Source organism: Phocoena phocoena, chromosome 20 (assembly GCF_963924675.1).
Source record: "Phocoena phocoena chromosome 20, mPhoPho1.1, whole genome shotgun sequence".
NCBI classification, from domain to species: domain Eukaryota; kingdom Metazoa; phylum Chordata; class Mammalia; order Artiodactyla; family Phocoenidae; genus Phocoena; species Phocoena phocoena.
In genome coordinates this window covers 7,307,541-7,320,860 of record NC_089238.1, presented here as the reverse complement: position 1 = coordinate 7,320,860, position 13,320 = coordinate 7,307,541, and the positions used below count along the sequence as shown (strand labels likewise).

At 54.8% G+C, this 13,320-nt stretch overlaps 1 protein-coding gene across 2 annotated transcripts; it reads left to right on the top strand.

Annotated features, from left to right (window-relative positions):
- The first annotated feature begins 4,650 nt into the window (after positions 1–4,650).
- On the top strand, positions 4,651–8,130 carry LIN7B (lin-7 homolog B, crumbs cell polarity complex component). 2 transcript variants are annotated; one of them, XM_065898935.1, is made up of 6 exons: positions 4,651–4,716; positions 5,132–5,250; positions 5,527–5,598; positions 6,261–6,470; positions 7,513–7,676; positions 8,021–8,130. In XM_065898935.1, exons 1-6 carry the CDS (start codon positions 4,680–4,682, stop codon positions 8,040–8,042), a joined length of 624 nt encoding a protein of 207 aa, XP_065755007.1. In that variant the 5' UTR covers positions 4,651–4,679; the 3' UTR covers positions 8,043–8,130. The 2 variants fall into 2 exon arrangements, with proteins under 2 accessions (XP_065755007.1, XP_065755008.1); XM_065898936.1 differs by lacking the exon at positions 6,261–6,470 and having other exon boundaries at positions 4,680–4,716.
- The last annotated feature ends 5,190 nt before the right edge of the window (positions 8,131–13,320 follow it).

Here is a 13,320-nt window from a genome sequence, read left to right as displayed (position 1 = left end):
ACTTATGTACAAAACAAATAGACTCACAGACATAGAGAACTTTTCAATGGGGAAAGGGGGAGGGATAAATTAGGAATTCGGGATTAACAGATACTAGTATACAGAAAATAAACAACAAGGACCTACTGCATAACTCAGGGAACTATATTCAGTATCTTGTAATAACCTGTAAAGGAAGGACTTCCCCGGTGGCGCAGTGGTTAAGAAGCCACCTGCCAATGCAGGGGACACGGGTTCGAGCCCTGGTCTGGGAAGATCCCACATGCCGCGGAGCAACTAAAGGCTGTGCGCCACAACTGCTGAGCCTGTGCTCTAGAGCCCGCGAGCCACAACTACTGAGCCGGCGTGCCACAACTACCGAAGCCCACATGCCTAGAGCCCACATGCCTAGAGCCCGTGCTCCGCAGCAAGAGAGGCCACCGCAACGAGAAGCCCACGCACCGAAGCATAGCCCCTGCTCGCCACAACTAGAGAAAGCCCGGGCGCAGCAACAAAGACCCAACACAGCCAAATTAAGAAAAAAACCTATAATGGAAAATAATCTGAAAACGAATACATATATATGTACAACTGATCACTTTGCTACACATCTGAAACATTGTAATCAACTATACTTCAATTTAAAGAAAATACGCAAGAAGATTGGGTAGAGCAGAAAGTCCTCGCAGGGTCAGGACAGAAAACCGCATACGGTTCATGATGGCAGGTTCACCGTCTGCGTTTTTACTCCATGCTTCGTAATGATAGTAGAGGAGTAACAAAACGAGAGATTCCATGAGCAGTGGAGATGTCAACACATTTCTGGACTAAAGATGAAACAGGACGATGGTGAGAACACTTCAGTCTGCTGACCACTTGAGAAGGAAGCCATCCATCAGCCTTGCAGAACCCTACAGATGCTCAAGATTACAACTCCAGGTATAACAAGGGTAGAAGACTCGAGTAGGATTTGTACACAGAAAAATCGCCCTCTGTTTAAGCAGTCAGGATGCCTAGGAGCCGGGCATTTGCTGCCTAAGCAAATATAAGACTTACTTTTTTGTCTTTTATAAGTTTCTCAGCCTCAAGGCAAACTTGGTCTGATAAACCAGAGGCAGTCTGTCATGTAATCTGACTGACATACATCAGGATTCTAGCACGCTTTTTTTAAAAAATTTTATTTATTTATTTTTGGCTGCGTTGGGTCTTCGTTGCTGTGAGCGGGCTTTCTCAAGTTGCCGAGAGCGGGGGCCACTCTTTCCTGCGGTGCGCGGGCTTCTCATTGTGTTGGCTTCTCTTGCTGCGGAGCACGGGCTCTAGCCACGCAGGCTTCAGCAACCATGGCTCGTGGGCTCTAGAGCGCAGGCTCAGTAGTTGTGGCCCACGGGCCCAGTTGCTCTGCGACATGTGGGATCCTCCTGGACTAGGGCTCGAACCCGTGTCCCCCACACTGGCGGCGGATTCTTAACCAACTGCGCCGCCAGGGAAGTCCTCTAGCATGCTTTTTAACTGCCTCAGTTTTTTTTTGTTTCTTTTTGGTTTTGTTTTTTGCGGTACGCGGGCCTCTCACTGTTGTGGCCTCTCCTGTTGTGGAGCAGAGGCTCCGGACGCACAGGCTCAGCGGCCATGGCTCACGGGCCCAGCCGCTCCGCGGCATGTGGGATCTTCCCTGACTGGAGCATGAACCCGTGTCCCCTGCATCGGCAGGCGGACTCTCAACCACTGCGCCACCAGGGAAGCCCCATGCCTCAGTTTTTATAAGCATATAAGCAAAGATCCCAGACATTTGAAAAAATTCTGCCAAAAGGACCACAAGATAAATAGAGAAACTGGTCCGGGAGGAAACAATTTAGAGAATAAAAGAACTTAATACTTCTAGTGTATTTTCATGGATATCCCAGATGTTGAAACTAGACTTCTGGGCTTGGCTATGAAGAACAACCCATTTTGGACTAGCCTGGCACAGGCCAGTTATATAAAGACTGGACAAAACACATACAAGTAACTTGTGAAAGGCTTTGGGGAACAACCAATGTAGGCCACACCTGAGGGGAAAGGAAAGCATACAGAGGTGAAATTCATATTTACTCCTGCTTTTCCTTTCAGCACATGTGCCAGTTTAGTGTGGCAGAATAGACTCAGAAAGTGGTAGAAAACTCTCAGTGGTGGAATAAACTCAGAAAGTGGCAGTCTTTGACTTGGCAGAGTTCACGGAGGTTGGACCAGACACTTGGGACTTGAGGGTGAAATTCCCAGGTGGGCATTGAGCCCCAGAATGCACATGCAATCTTCCCTCCAGACATCTGCCAACTCCTAAGGTGCTCGTTGTGGCGAGACCCCCAATGGTCTCATCGGAAAGCAATAACGGAGGCTAAGTTACTGAGGAGAGAGCTGAGCAGCCACGCAGTCCTGGGGGAGACAGGTTGAGGTTCAAAGCCTCCATGGTTTTTAGTACTGATGCGTATTAGCATCTATTCAAAGAGAAAAGCAGTAGACAATAGAAACAGATCCAGGGCTTCCCTGGTGGTGCAGTGGTTAAGAATCTGCCTGCCAATGCAGGGGACATGGGTTCAAGCCCTGGTCCGGGAAGATCCCACATGCCGCGGAGCAACTAAGCCCGTGCGCCACAACTACTGAGCCTGCGCTCTAGAGCCTGCGAGCCCCCAACTACTGATCCCGTGTGCCACAACTACTGAAGCCCGTGCGCCTAGAACCTGAGCTCTGGCAACAAGAGAAGCCACCGCAGTGAGAAGCCCGGGCACCACAACGAAGAGCAGCCCCTGCTCGCCGCAACTAGAGAAAGCCCACGCGCAGCAATGAAGACCCAATGCAGCCAAAAATAAATTAATAAATTAAAAAAAAAAAAAGAAACAGACCCAGACTTGATTCCAATGTTGGAATTATCAGAGACCGAAATAACTATGTTCCCAAAGGAAAAGATGGAGAATTTGAAGAGATCTTTAGGGGACTTCCCTGGTGGTCCACTGGGTAAGACCCCACACTCCCAGTGCAGGGGGCCCAGGTTCGATCCCTGGTCAGGGAACTAAAACCCGCGTGCCGCTACTAAGAGTCCGCGTGCCACAACTAAGAAGCCAACAAAGATCCCACGTGCTGCAACTAAGACCTGGCAAAGCCAAAATCAATCAATATTTTCAAAAAAAATTTAAAAAGAGATCTTTAAATTAAAAATTTTAAAGTTTAACAGGAATTGGTAAAAAATAATCGAATGGAAATTTTAGAACTGGAAAACAGCAACTGAAATTAACTAGTAGTTGCATTTGGTAGTTGATTAGATACTAGAAGTGCTAAGGGGAAAAAAGAGGAACTTTCCTTTTTTTTTTTTTTTTTGCGGTACGCGGGCCTCTCACTACTGTGGCCTCTCCCGTTGCGGAGCACAGGCTCCCGACGCGCAGGCTCAGCGGCCATGGCTCACGGGCCTAGCCACTGCGCGGCACGCGGGATCTTCCCGGACCGCGGCACGAACCCGTGTCCCCTGCATCGGCAGGCGGACTCTCAAACACTGCACCACCAGGGAAGCCCTTCTTCCTGAATTTTAAATGTACGAGTTTTGAGGACTCAATTCTAGGTTCTCTTCATTCTATATTCTCTTGCCTCCAGCTTTCTTGTCCATGCTTATGGCTTTATTTACCACCTTCGCCCAAATTCTCAAAACTGCTTGCAGGCCTTGGATACTGCACGGGCTCCTCAAAGTCAGAATATCCACTATCCCTCCGCCAGCATAGACCATCATAGCAAAAGGCCTCACAAGCACCTTAATATCCCCTTCTCCTCCACCTCCCAGTCCTCATATACAGTTAAGACACGTCCAAACATTTCTAAATCTGTCCACTTATTGTCCATGCCTCTGCGCTGGTCTAAGCCATCTTGGGGTTACTGGGATAGCCTCCTGATCTGCCCCATGCTTCCGCTCTTCCTCGCATCCAATCCAGTCTCCACACAGTGTCCACAGTAATCTTAAAATACACATTTGAAAAAAAAAATACACATTTGAATATCACATTTTACTCTTAGGAGTTACCATGAAGTCCAAGATCCTCAGCGTGAGTATGCCAACACACAAGGCTGTGCATCAGCTGTATCCTGCCAACTTTTCACCTTCATTATAAACCACTCCAATCCTTACGCTGTTATCCAGCCACGTGGGCTCTTTCTGTCCGGAAAGTGACCCACGCCCCACCTCTTGATGATCTTACCTCCAAGGGCTCTATGTCAGTGTCCTTCGTAGATCATCACCTCCCCACTCTCAATTCTGATCACAGCCATAGTTGCTTGTCTACCCTGCCCCCCCGCCCACCCATAGACTAAGCTCCGGGAGGGCAGTGGGCTTATCTGCCCTGCTCACCATCGTGTCCATGATCTTGGGCCCAGATGTTTAACATAGTTTGTCCAATGAATGTGGGAAAAAGGGACAGACAGGAGACAGGTGTGGCGAGCAGGACAGATGAGATGTCAGGCGGTGCAGACAGACAGCGGCTGCAGTAGGAGAGGTCACAAACCCAGCCAACAGACCGATGGGGTCTGAGGGCAGGGCAGCGAGACGCGAGCGGTTGCAGATGGGACGGTGCGCTCGCTGGGCCTCGCCTCCGCAGGGGGCGCTCGTCTCCGGGGCGTGGCCTCGCGCAGCCCCGCCCTCCTCGCCGGCGACCGCCAGGCGGGTGCCTCGCAGCGGCGGCGCCGACATGGCTGCTCTGGTGGAGCCACTGGGGCTGGAGCGGGGTAAGCGCGCCAGGGGCCCCTGCCCATCCCGCCCCGGCCTGCGTCCCGGAGCCCGGTCCCCTGCCCCTCCCCCGGCAAGGCCCGGGCGGGTGGGCGGGCCCGGCGGGTGGGCGGGGCGGGGCGCCGAGAGTTGGGCAGTCGGTGGGTGTGGGAGGGTCCGTGGGCGAGCGGGCCAGAGAGGGGGCGCCCGCTGCACACCCCTGCCTGGGTGTGTATGGGGATCCTGAGGACGCAGGGCGCCCGACTGGCCGCAGTCTCTGCCACGGGCGACTCTGCGGGTGTCCGACTGGGACTCTGCTGTCCTTCCCGGGGTCTGCGCTCGCCCTTACTTGGTCTCTGGCCGCATCCCTCCGTCCTTCTCTGCGTCTTCACGTCTCTGACACTTGTGTCTGGGCGCCCCGCCCCCGCTCCGCAGACGTGTCCCGGGCGGTGGAGCTCCTCGAGCGGCTCCAGCGCAGCGGGGAGCTGCCCCCGCAGAAGTTGCAGGCCCTCCAGCGAGTCCTGCAGAGCCGCTTCTGCTCTGCCATCCGGGAGGTGAGAGCAACGCGGCGCCGAGCCCAATCGGGCGGCCGTGATCCTCTTCCTGGTCGCCCCGAGCCCGGGGACTACGCCTCCCAGCAGCTACCGGGGCGGCCCTCCTTGGGTTGCCCGCGCTTCAACTCAGGGGTTCTTTGGGAGCTGTAGTTTCCGCGGCCTCCAGGTTGCGGGGGCGGGGCGGATCCTTGGGTGGGAGGGTCTGGGGGGCCTGGACTACTGAGTTGAAGGGAGGAGGGGTCTGGCGGCTCCTTGATGCTGCTGCGTCCTCACCAGGTGTATGAGCAACTCTATGACACGCTGGACATCACCGGCAGTGCTGAGATCCGGGCCCACGCCACAGCCAAGGTAGGCGCCCCCCAGCCCATTGCTCATGGTATCCACTGAGTCGCATGGTCTAGCTCAATATCTATCTAATGTCAGTCATTCATTCCTGTTTCCTCCTTCATGATTTTTGCCATATCTATGTACCACCCTTGCTATGATTTATTTATAATGTATTTTAAATAATCTCACATTTTTAGTTTGTGTCATATAAAGACATCTTTAGCAAAAAACAAAAAAAAAAGACATTTTCAGCAACTACAAATGGAAACTAGTACCGAATGCCTGACTAGAAGATAACCAATGAAAACAGTGAACTAGCTTTAGTAAACACTGTAATCTTGTTAAACTACAGTTAGATGTTATTTCTTGCTGCTTGCTGGAGGCTCTCAGCTCTGTCCAGGCCTTGTTTCCCTCTGTTAAAAAGCGGTATTGACAAGTGTTGAGTATTCAAGACGCATGCACACCAAATGGAGACTTTCTCTTTGACAGTCTGAAGTGTCCAAAGTGACTAAAAGGGATGTACTGTCACTACGGAGTGATCTTGTGTTGAGTTCTGTGGCAGATGCCCCGTGCTTGAGGGAAGCTCTCTGGCCTAAATCCCTCTCCCTGACGCAGATCCTCCACCCTAGTCCGCATACGCATCGTGGAGGGGCCCTCACCTCCTGAGGCTTTCTCTCTCCCAGGCCACGGTGGCCGCCTTCACAGCCAGTGAGGGCCACGCACATCCCAGGGTAGTGGAACTACCCAAGACGGATGAGGGCCTGGGCTTCAACATCATGGGGGGCAAGGAGCAGAATTCGCCCATCTACATCTCCCGTGTCATCCCTGGAGGTGTGGCTGACCGCCACGGAGGCCTCAAGCGTGGGGATCAGCTGCTGTCAGTGAATGGTGTGGTGAGTGGGGATCTGAGGCAGGGCTGGCTGGGGTCACAGCTTGCCCAAGGTAGCACAGTCGCTGTTTTTCACATTCACTTAACACGCACTGAACACTGCCTCTGTGTCCGGCCCTGTGCTGGGCTTTGCTGCAGACCCTGAGAGTAATTGGCCACTGCTCCTACATTTGAGGAGTCCCTCTCTGGTGAGGGAGATAGACCCTGACTGAAACAGTCCTAAACCAAGGAGATAATGAGGAAGCACAAAGCACTGTGAGAGCCCAGACGTGGCAGCAGACCAGTGTAGATGAGGGGAGTTTTTGCAGATGAAGGAATATTTGAGTTGGGTTTTGAAGGATGAGTAGGAGCTGGTGGAGAAGGGTGTTACTGGCAGAGGGTGTTGTGGGTAGGGTCTGTGACTCTGCACTCCTACGAGGTGAAGAGAAAGGGCTCGGTTCTGATGAAGGACTGGGGCGTGCCGGTGATTAAAATCACTGTGCTTAGAGTAGATGGAGGCACGACTAGGTAGGTGGTTGGGGCCAGTCATGCAGGGACTGAGTGCCAGCCTGAGAAGCTGGGACTTTGTCTCAAGCCTCCTGGGGACCCATGGGAGGGCTGTGAGTAGGGGAAGGATAGGCTCAACCTGGAGGCATAGAAAGACCCCTTTGGGACTCTATAGGGGATAGACTGAGGGAAGAGACTGGAGGCCAGAAGGCCAAGGAGGAGGCTAGGGTGAGGTCCAGTGGGGAGAGGATAAGGTCTGAGCTGGGGCCTGGTGGTGGGGACAAAGAAGAGGGAGTCAGGGCAGGAGGGATGGGGCTGGGGATCATCGGGCTGCCGGGAGGGAGGGAATAAAGACGAGTCTGGAGGTCTAGCTCGGTGACTGAGGGCATATGGGGCTTGTCCCTGACACGGGGAACTTGGAAGGTTTGGGGGGAGGACTCTGAGCCAAGAGTGACTCTCTCATGAGTACATGAGGCCTTCGCATCTTGGGGTTGGTACCAGGGTGGGGGCGGGGTGAGGGTGGTGGGCCCCAGGACCAGCTGTCTGCACTGCCCCTGCAGAGCGTTGAGGGTGAGCAGCATGAGAAGGCAGTGGAGTTGCTGAAGGCTGCCCAGGGCTCGGTGAAGCTGGTGGTGCGCTATACACCTCGAGTGCTGGAGGAGATGGAGGCCCGCTTTGAGAAGATGCGCTCTGCCCGGCGGCGCCAGCAACATCAGAGCTACTCGTGAGCCCTTTGCCACCACACCCCTGGGGCCCCCACTGCCTCGGGTATCCCCAGACTCCCAAACCAGGCCAATGATTTCTGAGGCCCTGATTGCCACCTCCAGCCCTGGCTCCTTTCCCTGGGATTCTGACCCTTGACCCAGGCTCTCACTCCAAGCCATTCTGACTAAATACCTTAGGGACTGTTAGCTCACTCCCATCCCAAGATCGGGAACCTACTCCCTCTGGAACCCTCAGCCCACTTCCCTGGGCTCTTGGCTCTGGAACCCCAGTCCTGGATCTCTCCCATGCCTCCCCCGGTCCCCTCCCCTGAGCTTGGCTCCCCTCTCTTCACCCTCCTTTTAGGTCCTTGGAGTCTCGAGGCTGAAACCACAGATCTGGACCCTAACCCTCACCCCCTCCCCTGTACAGTATTTATTGTCACCAGCTCCTTATTTAAAGATCTTTGACCCTCATTGAGTGTCTGTGTCTGTTCTGCATCCGGGGGTTAGAATGTCTGGAGATGTGGGAGAAGGAGAGAAGCAGAGGTCACTACCAGACCCTTTTCAGAGTCTGAGAGCGGAGCTTTGAGACTTTTCCCCAGGTCCGAAGGCAGAGGCTGGCCGGCTTCCTAGCGGCAAGTCTAGGTTGGAGGCTGGGACCCGGTCTGGGTCTGAGCGCTGGGTCAGAACTGAAGACAACTCCCCCTACCTTTCAGAGATTCTGAGGGCGGAGGCCAAGCCCCCTTCCTCTGTATCTGGTCTGACAGAGGAGGCCTGAAACGCGCAAAAGTCAGTGGGCGGCCTCTGTGTGGGCGGGGCGGAGCGAACCATTAGCCTAGCCCGCCGGGGGAGCCCTCCCGGCCGCGTAATCGTCTGAGTGGGAGGCGGGGGTGGAGGTGCCACGTGCAGTTCCCGAGGCGGGCGCAAGGGGTACAGAATAAGGTGCGCTAGCCGACCCGGCATCCACCCCACCTTCCAACCCGAGCGCGTGTCTCCGGGAACTGCCCCCGCCTTAAAATCCATTCTTTACTCCCACTCTCCTGTCCCGTGCGGCGCGAGGGCCGGCGCGCGCCACCGCCGGAATCCGGGGTCGCGACTCGCGTTCCACGCCGCGCGCCACTCGCTCCAGGTGACATCATCCCCCTGCCGGGCTCCGCCTCCCGCCCCAGCCGCCGCACGCCGCTTGCCTATTGGCAGTCTCACCTTGAGCCCCGCCTCCCGCTCTCCGCCCGTGAGACCCCTCCCAGGCAGTTCGGAGGTGGGGTTTAGCCGCCGGCCGGCGCAGACACCGCCTCCCATTGGCCACGCGGCCCCGTCTGTCAGTCTCCTGTTAAAGGGGCCACGACCGCCCCGGAGCTGGTTTGCTGGGGGGGGGGGGGGGCGGGAGGAGGGAGGAGGAATTTTTTGGCGGGGGAAGGTGGGATTTGGGGGGCGCTGGTGAGCACCCCTGGATCTGGCGGCTGCGGCCTCGCGGGGGGAGGCTGAACGGTGAAAGGGGCAGGGGGCTATTTTAGGGGGTAGAGGGCTGTGAGACCGTCAAGGGGAGGGGGGGGTCCCCAGCGCCCAAGCCGGAGCAAGAGACGAGGAGCCCGCGCGAGCGGCGGAGACAGGGCTCCGGAGCCACAGATCCGGGCCCCGGCCGCCGCCAGGGGCCCCGCCCGGTCCCCCCACCCCACCCCACGTCCCTCCTGCAGCCCAGCTCCGCCCGCAGCCGCCGCGGACCAGGTAGGTAAGAGCCCAGCCCGGCCCGCCTGGCAGCGCCCATCCCGGGGACCCGTCGCCGAGCTTCCCCCGCCTCCCTGAGATCCTGGATTCCCTTCTTCATCCCCTGGGACCTCAGAGCCCAGATTTCACAGCCCGACCCCAGAGACTCAGGCGTGCCCCTCCCGGCTCTCAGAGTCCCCAACCGAACCCTGGAATCCCAGGCGTACTGCCGCCTTGCGCCTCCTCCGGGGCCCAGGAGCCTGGATTTCCCAGGTCAGCCCCAGGAAGCCCCTCTGGACCTAGATCCTCCTCCTCGGCCCAGTCCTGGGAGCTCCAGACACCGGCCGCAGCTGTGTCAGACTCCCCCAGCTAGGGCCGGCCGCCCCCCCCCACCGCGTCGCGTCCGCATAGTCCCCCATTTGCGCACCCAGTCTGCCCATCTCTGGTCCGCCGGCTTGAACAGCCGGCCGAGTCCCTCAGTCCCGGCCGGCTCGGCGGCCGCCCTGGACACAGGCCCGCTCTGGAGCTGTCCATGGTCAACGTTCTCGGCAGCCTCGCGTCCCCCATCTCTTGCTGCTGCCGCCGGGGAGGCGGCGCCGGTGGCGCGGGGATCTCCCCCGTCGCGCCTTTGACCTGGGGATACCCAGGCCCTCCCCGACCTGGGCGCCCGGGCCTCAGGGTTCCACTGGCCAGGCTCTCAGCTCCACCCTCAACAACCCAGGTTTCGGAGACCCCAGCTTCTACTTGAGGAGTCAGGGCTTCTGAATGTTCCTGCCTGGTGCACCTTAGGGATCTTGGCATCTGGGGACCCAGATCCCACCGGGCTCTGGGAGCCCTGTCAGTCCTCACTTCCTCTGGCTAAAGGCCCCAGCTGGTAGCCCTCACCCCCTCAGGATCTAGGAATCCAGATTTCCAGCTTTTGCTCCCTTCAGAGACAGTTCAACAGCCCCTGTGCCCCTCAGACAAATATACCCATCCACCTGGCACCCCAGCATCTGCTCCCTTAGGGATTCAGGCGCCATGACTCTCTTCCTTTCAGGGACTCAGAATGCAATTCTTAATGCAATTCTCTGGCTTCTACCCACGCTGCCCCCTGGAGACCTAGATGCCTTGTCCCTGATCCTGCCTCCCCTCAGGGACCCAGGAGTTCAGACCCCACCTTCTATTCGGCCCACCAAAGCCATCTACCCCAGCCCTCCATCCAACAGGGACTCAGGCTCCAAACTTCCATCTCCTGGCTTTGGCCTCCACAGCGATTCAGGAGTCCAGTTCCCCAGCTCTGCCACCCACCACCCCAAGTATCTAGCCACTCAGCTGTTACTCTTTTGAACCCAAGTCCCTACAGCCTCACAATTGCCCATCAAATTGACATCTCTGGTGGCCTTGAAAAACCCCTGCTTCATCTCCGTATCATCTCAGGTTCTGGGCTCCCTGGGGTTTCCAACATTCTCCCCTGAGACCCAGCTTTTTGAGATGTTTCCAGCACTCCATCACGATTCTTTCATATCATGATGTCACATCCTTCGAGTACACTCTCAGACTGGTGAGCCAAACATACATCCCTTCCTCCAGATGTGTTCTATGGCCTAGGTTCATTCTGTGATCTAGAATTGTCTTCCACATTTCCACCTAAACATGCGCCCTGGCAATGCTTCGTGTTCTAGATTCTTCCTAAATCCTAGAACACTCCCAGTCAACATCTTCCTTTTTCACCCAAGGTACTGTTCTGAAGTCTAGGCTAGGTGCTAAATTCGAGGCATGACTTTCCCCAGGTAAATTCAAACATCTAGCTAATGCTCCCAAGCCAAATTCTGATCTCACCCTCCCCTTCGACAAGTTCCTTTTTTTTTTTTTTCTTTGCTGCGCCATGCTGCTTGCTGGATCCCCGACCTGGGATTGAACCCAGGCCCTCAGCAGTGAAAACGCAGAGTCCTAATCACTGGACCACCAGAGAATTACTGACATGTTCCAATTTTTAAGAAGCCAGTCCTTGCTTATTTTCTTCTAAAATTTCATTTTGGGTGTGTTCTAGGTTCTAGCCACATCCTTGGCATTGCTCTAGATTCCATTCTCTTCCCAGGGGCATTCTAAGGGCTAGAATATGTGTGTTCCGGGCTTCCCTGGTGGCGCAGTGGTTGAGAGTCCGCCTGCCAATGCAGGGGACACGGGTTCGTGCCCCGGTCCGGGAGGATCCCACGTGCCGCGGAGCGGCTGGGCCCGTGAGCCATGGCCATTGAGCCTGCGCGTCCAGAGCCTGTGCTCCACAACGGGAGAGACCACAACAGTGAGAGGCCCGCGTACCGCCAAAAAAAAAAAAAAAAAAAAAAAAAATAGAATATGTGTGTTGCAGTTATGTGCTCTAGCCTTTCTCCAAACTGTGCTATCCATTCTAGAATGCACTTCCTATTTTATTTAATTATATTTAAAATTTTTATTTATTTATTTTGGCTGCACTGTGTGGCATGCAGGATCTTAGTTCCGTGACCAGGGATCGAACCCACATCCCCTGCAGTGGAAGTGCCAAGTCTTAACCACTGGACTGCCAGGGAAGTCCCTGCACTTCCCTATTTTAGATTCCATCCAATTCTACAGTCTTAAATCTCGAGGATTCCCACTGAAGTGTTGTACATTGCATCTTCCTTCCTCAGGTTCTATGTTCTCTGCTCATCCATTCCCATCTTCTCTGTCCATCTTTTCCCTGGTGTGACCTTGGCTTAGAACTTGTCCCCTGGTGGACTGGGGGCTTCCTCCATCTGCCACTTCAACATTCTAAACATGCTCTATGCTCTCTCCTCTTTTGGAGTCTTCAGCCTAGAAATGTCCTCATTTCTAGAACACACCACCCCCATCCCCACCCCCTTTGCCAGCTCAGTCCTTATGCCAGGAAATTCTCAATTGCCAAAATGCATCTTTCTGCATCTTCCCCCAGGCGATTCTAAGTTCCAGGCAAACTCCTTGCTATTTTCTAGGTTTTCCTTTGCCTCCAGGGCATGTTCTGAATTCTAGAGCATATATTCTGCCTTCTGAGTTCTAACATTATCTAGATGCATGAAAAAACCAAGCATGCGATCTCTGCTTTATTCTGTAAAGATAAAATATACCTTTATGCCTTCATCCCTGGTAGGTTCTGAGTTCTAGATTATGTCTAGATTATGTCTCCTGACTTAGGTTTGTTATGTACTGCATTAGGTCTGTTCTTAGATATCATTACCCTCCCCTCTGTGTTTGGGGTTCTGGGGTGACCCAGACACTCTTTTAAGTTATTGGATTGCTCTTGGCTTGTTCAAAGTTCCAGACCTGGGCTCTAGAATATGCCCTTCTATTTGGCCCCATGTGTGGATCCTACCCCGAGCACATTGTAAATGTGGAAGTGTATGGCCTTTCTGCACTCTGTACTGTGTCTTCTTGCACGTGGCCTTCTAGATTCTACACCCAGCCTAGCTGAATTTTGTTTCCTTCTCAGGGAATTGGAAGTTCTAGAACAGCCTCCCTAAAACATCCCTAATGGCATCTCATGAGTAGATTCTGGGTTTTAGATGCCATGTTGGGTTTTGGTCTAAGTCTGGCCTGCCCTCTTATAAACATTTTCTTGAATCTGACCTCTGAGTGTTGGGATTCAGATGTCTAGATTCCCAGATGCACCTCTTCAAAGACCCAAGGTTACAGGCACCCAGCTGCCTCCTCTCCCAGGTCCCGGGTCCCTCAGTCCCCTCCTGTCCTCCCAGGAGTCCAAGGCCCCAGTCCCAGGCTTAAGACATAGTGCGAATATTGGGTGGAGCTGGAAACTATCCACTCTGAGAACCGGTTATGCCTCTGCCTGAAGGGAGAGAAAGAAAGGAGAGAAGGAGTCAAAGTCCCTCCTGCTTTCGGCTCAGCTAGATGGACCCGTCCGACCTGATGTGTGTGGAGGGAGTGGCTCAGGAGACCTCCCTTCATCTCCACCCGCGGCTCAGGCACCTG

What these genes read in the sequence shown, in the direction of transcription:
- LIN7B (XM_065898935.1), top strand. Translation starts at nt 4,680, where the DNA reads ATGGCTGCTCTGGTGGAGCCACTGGGGCTGGAGCGGG. An exon ending in TCTGCTCTGCCATCCGGGAG is followed by an intron (nt 5,251 to 5,526) that starts GTGAGAGCAACG and finishes CGTCCTCACCAG; the next exon opens with GTGTATGAGCAACTCTATGA. An exon ending in GGGCCCACGCCACAGCCAAG is followed by an intron (nt 5,599 to 6,260) that starts GTAGGCGCCCCC and finishes TCTCTCTCCCAG; the next exon opens with GCCACGGTGGCCGCCTTCAC.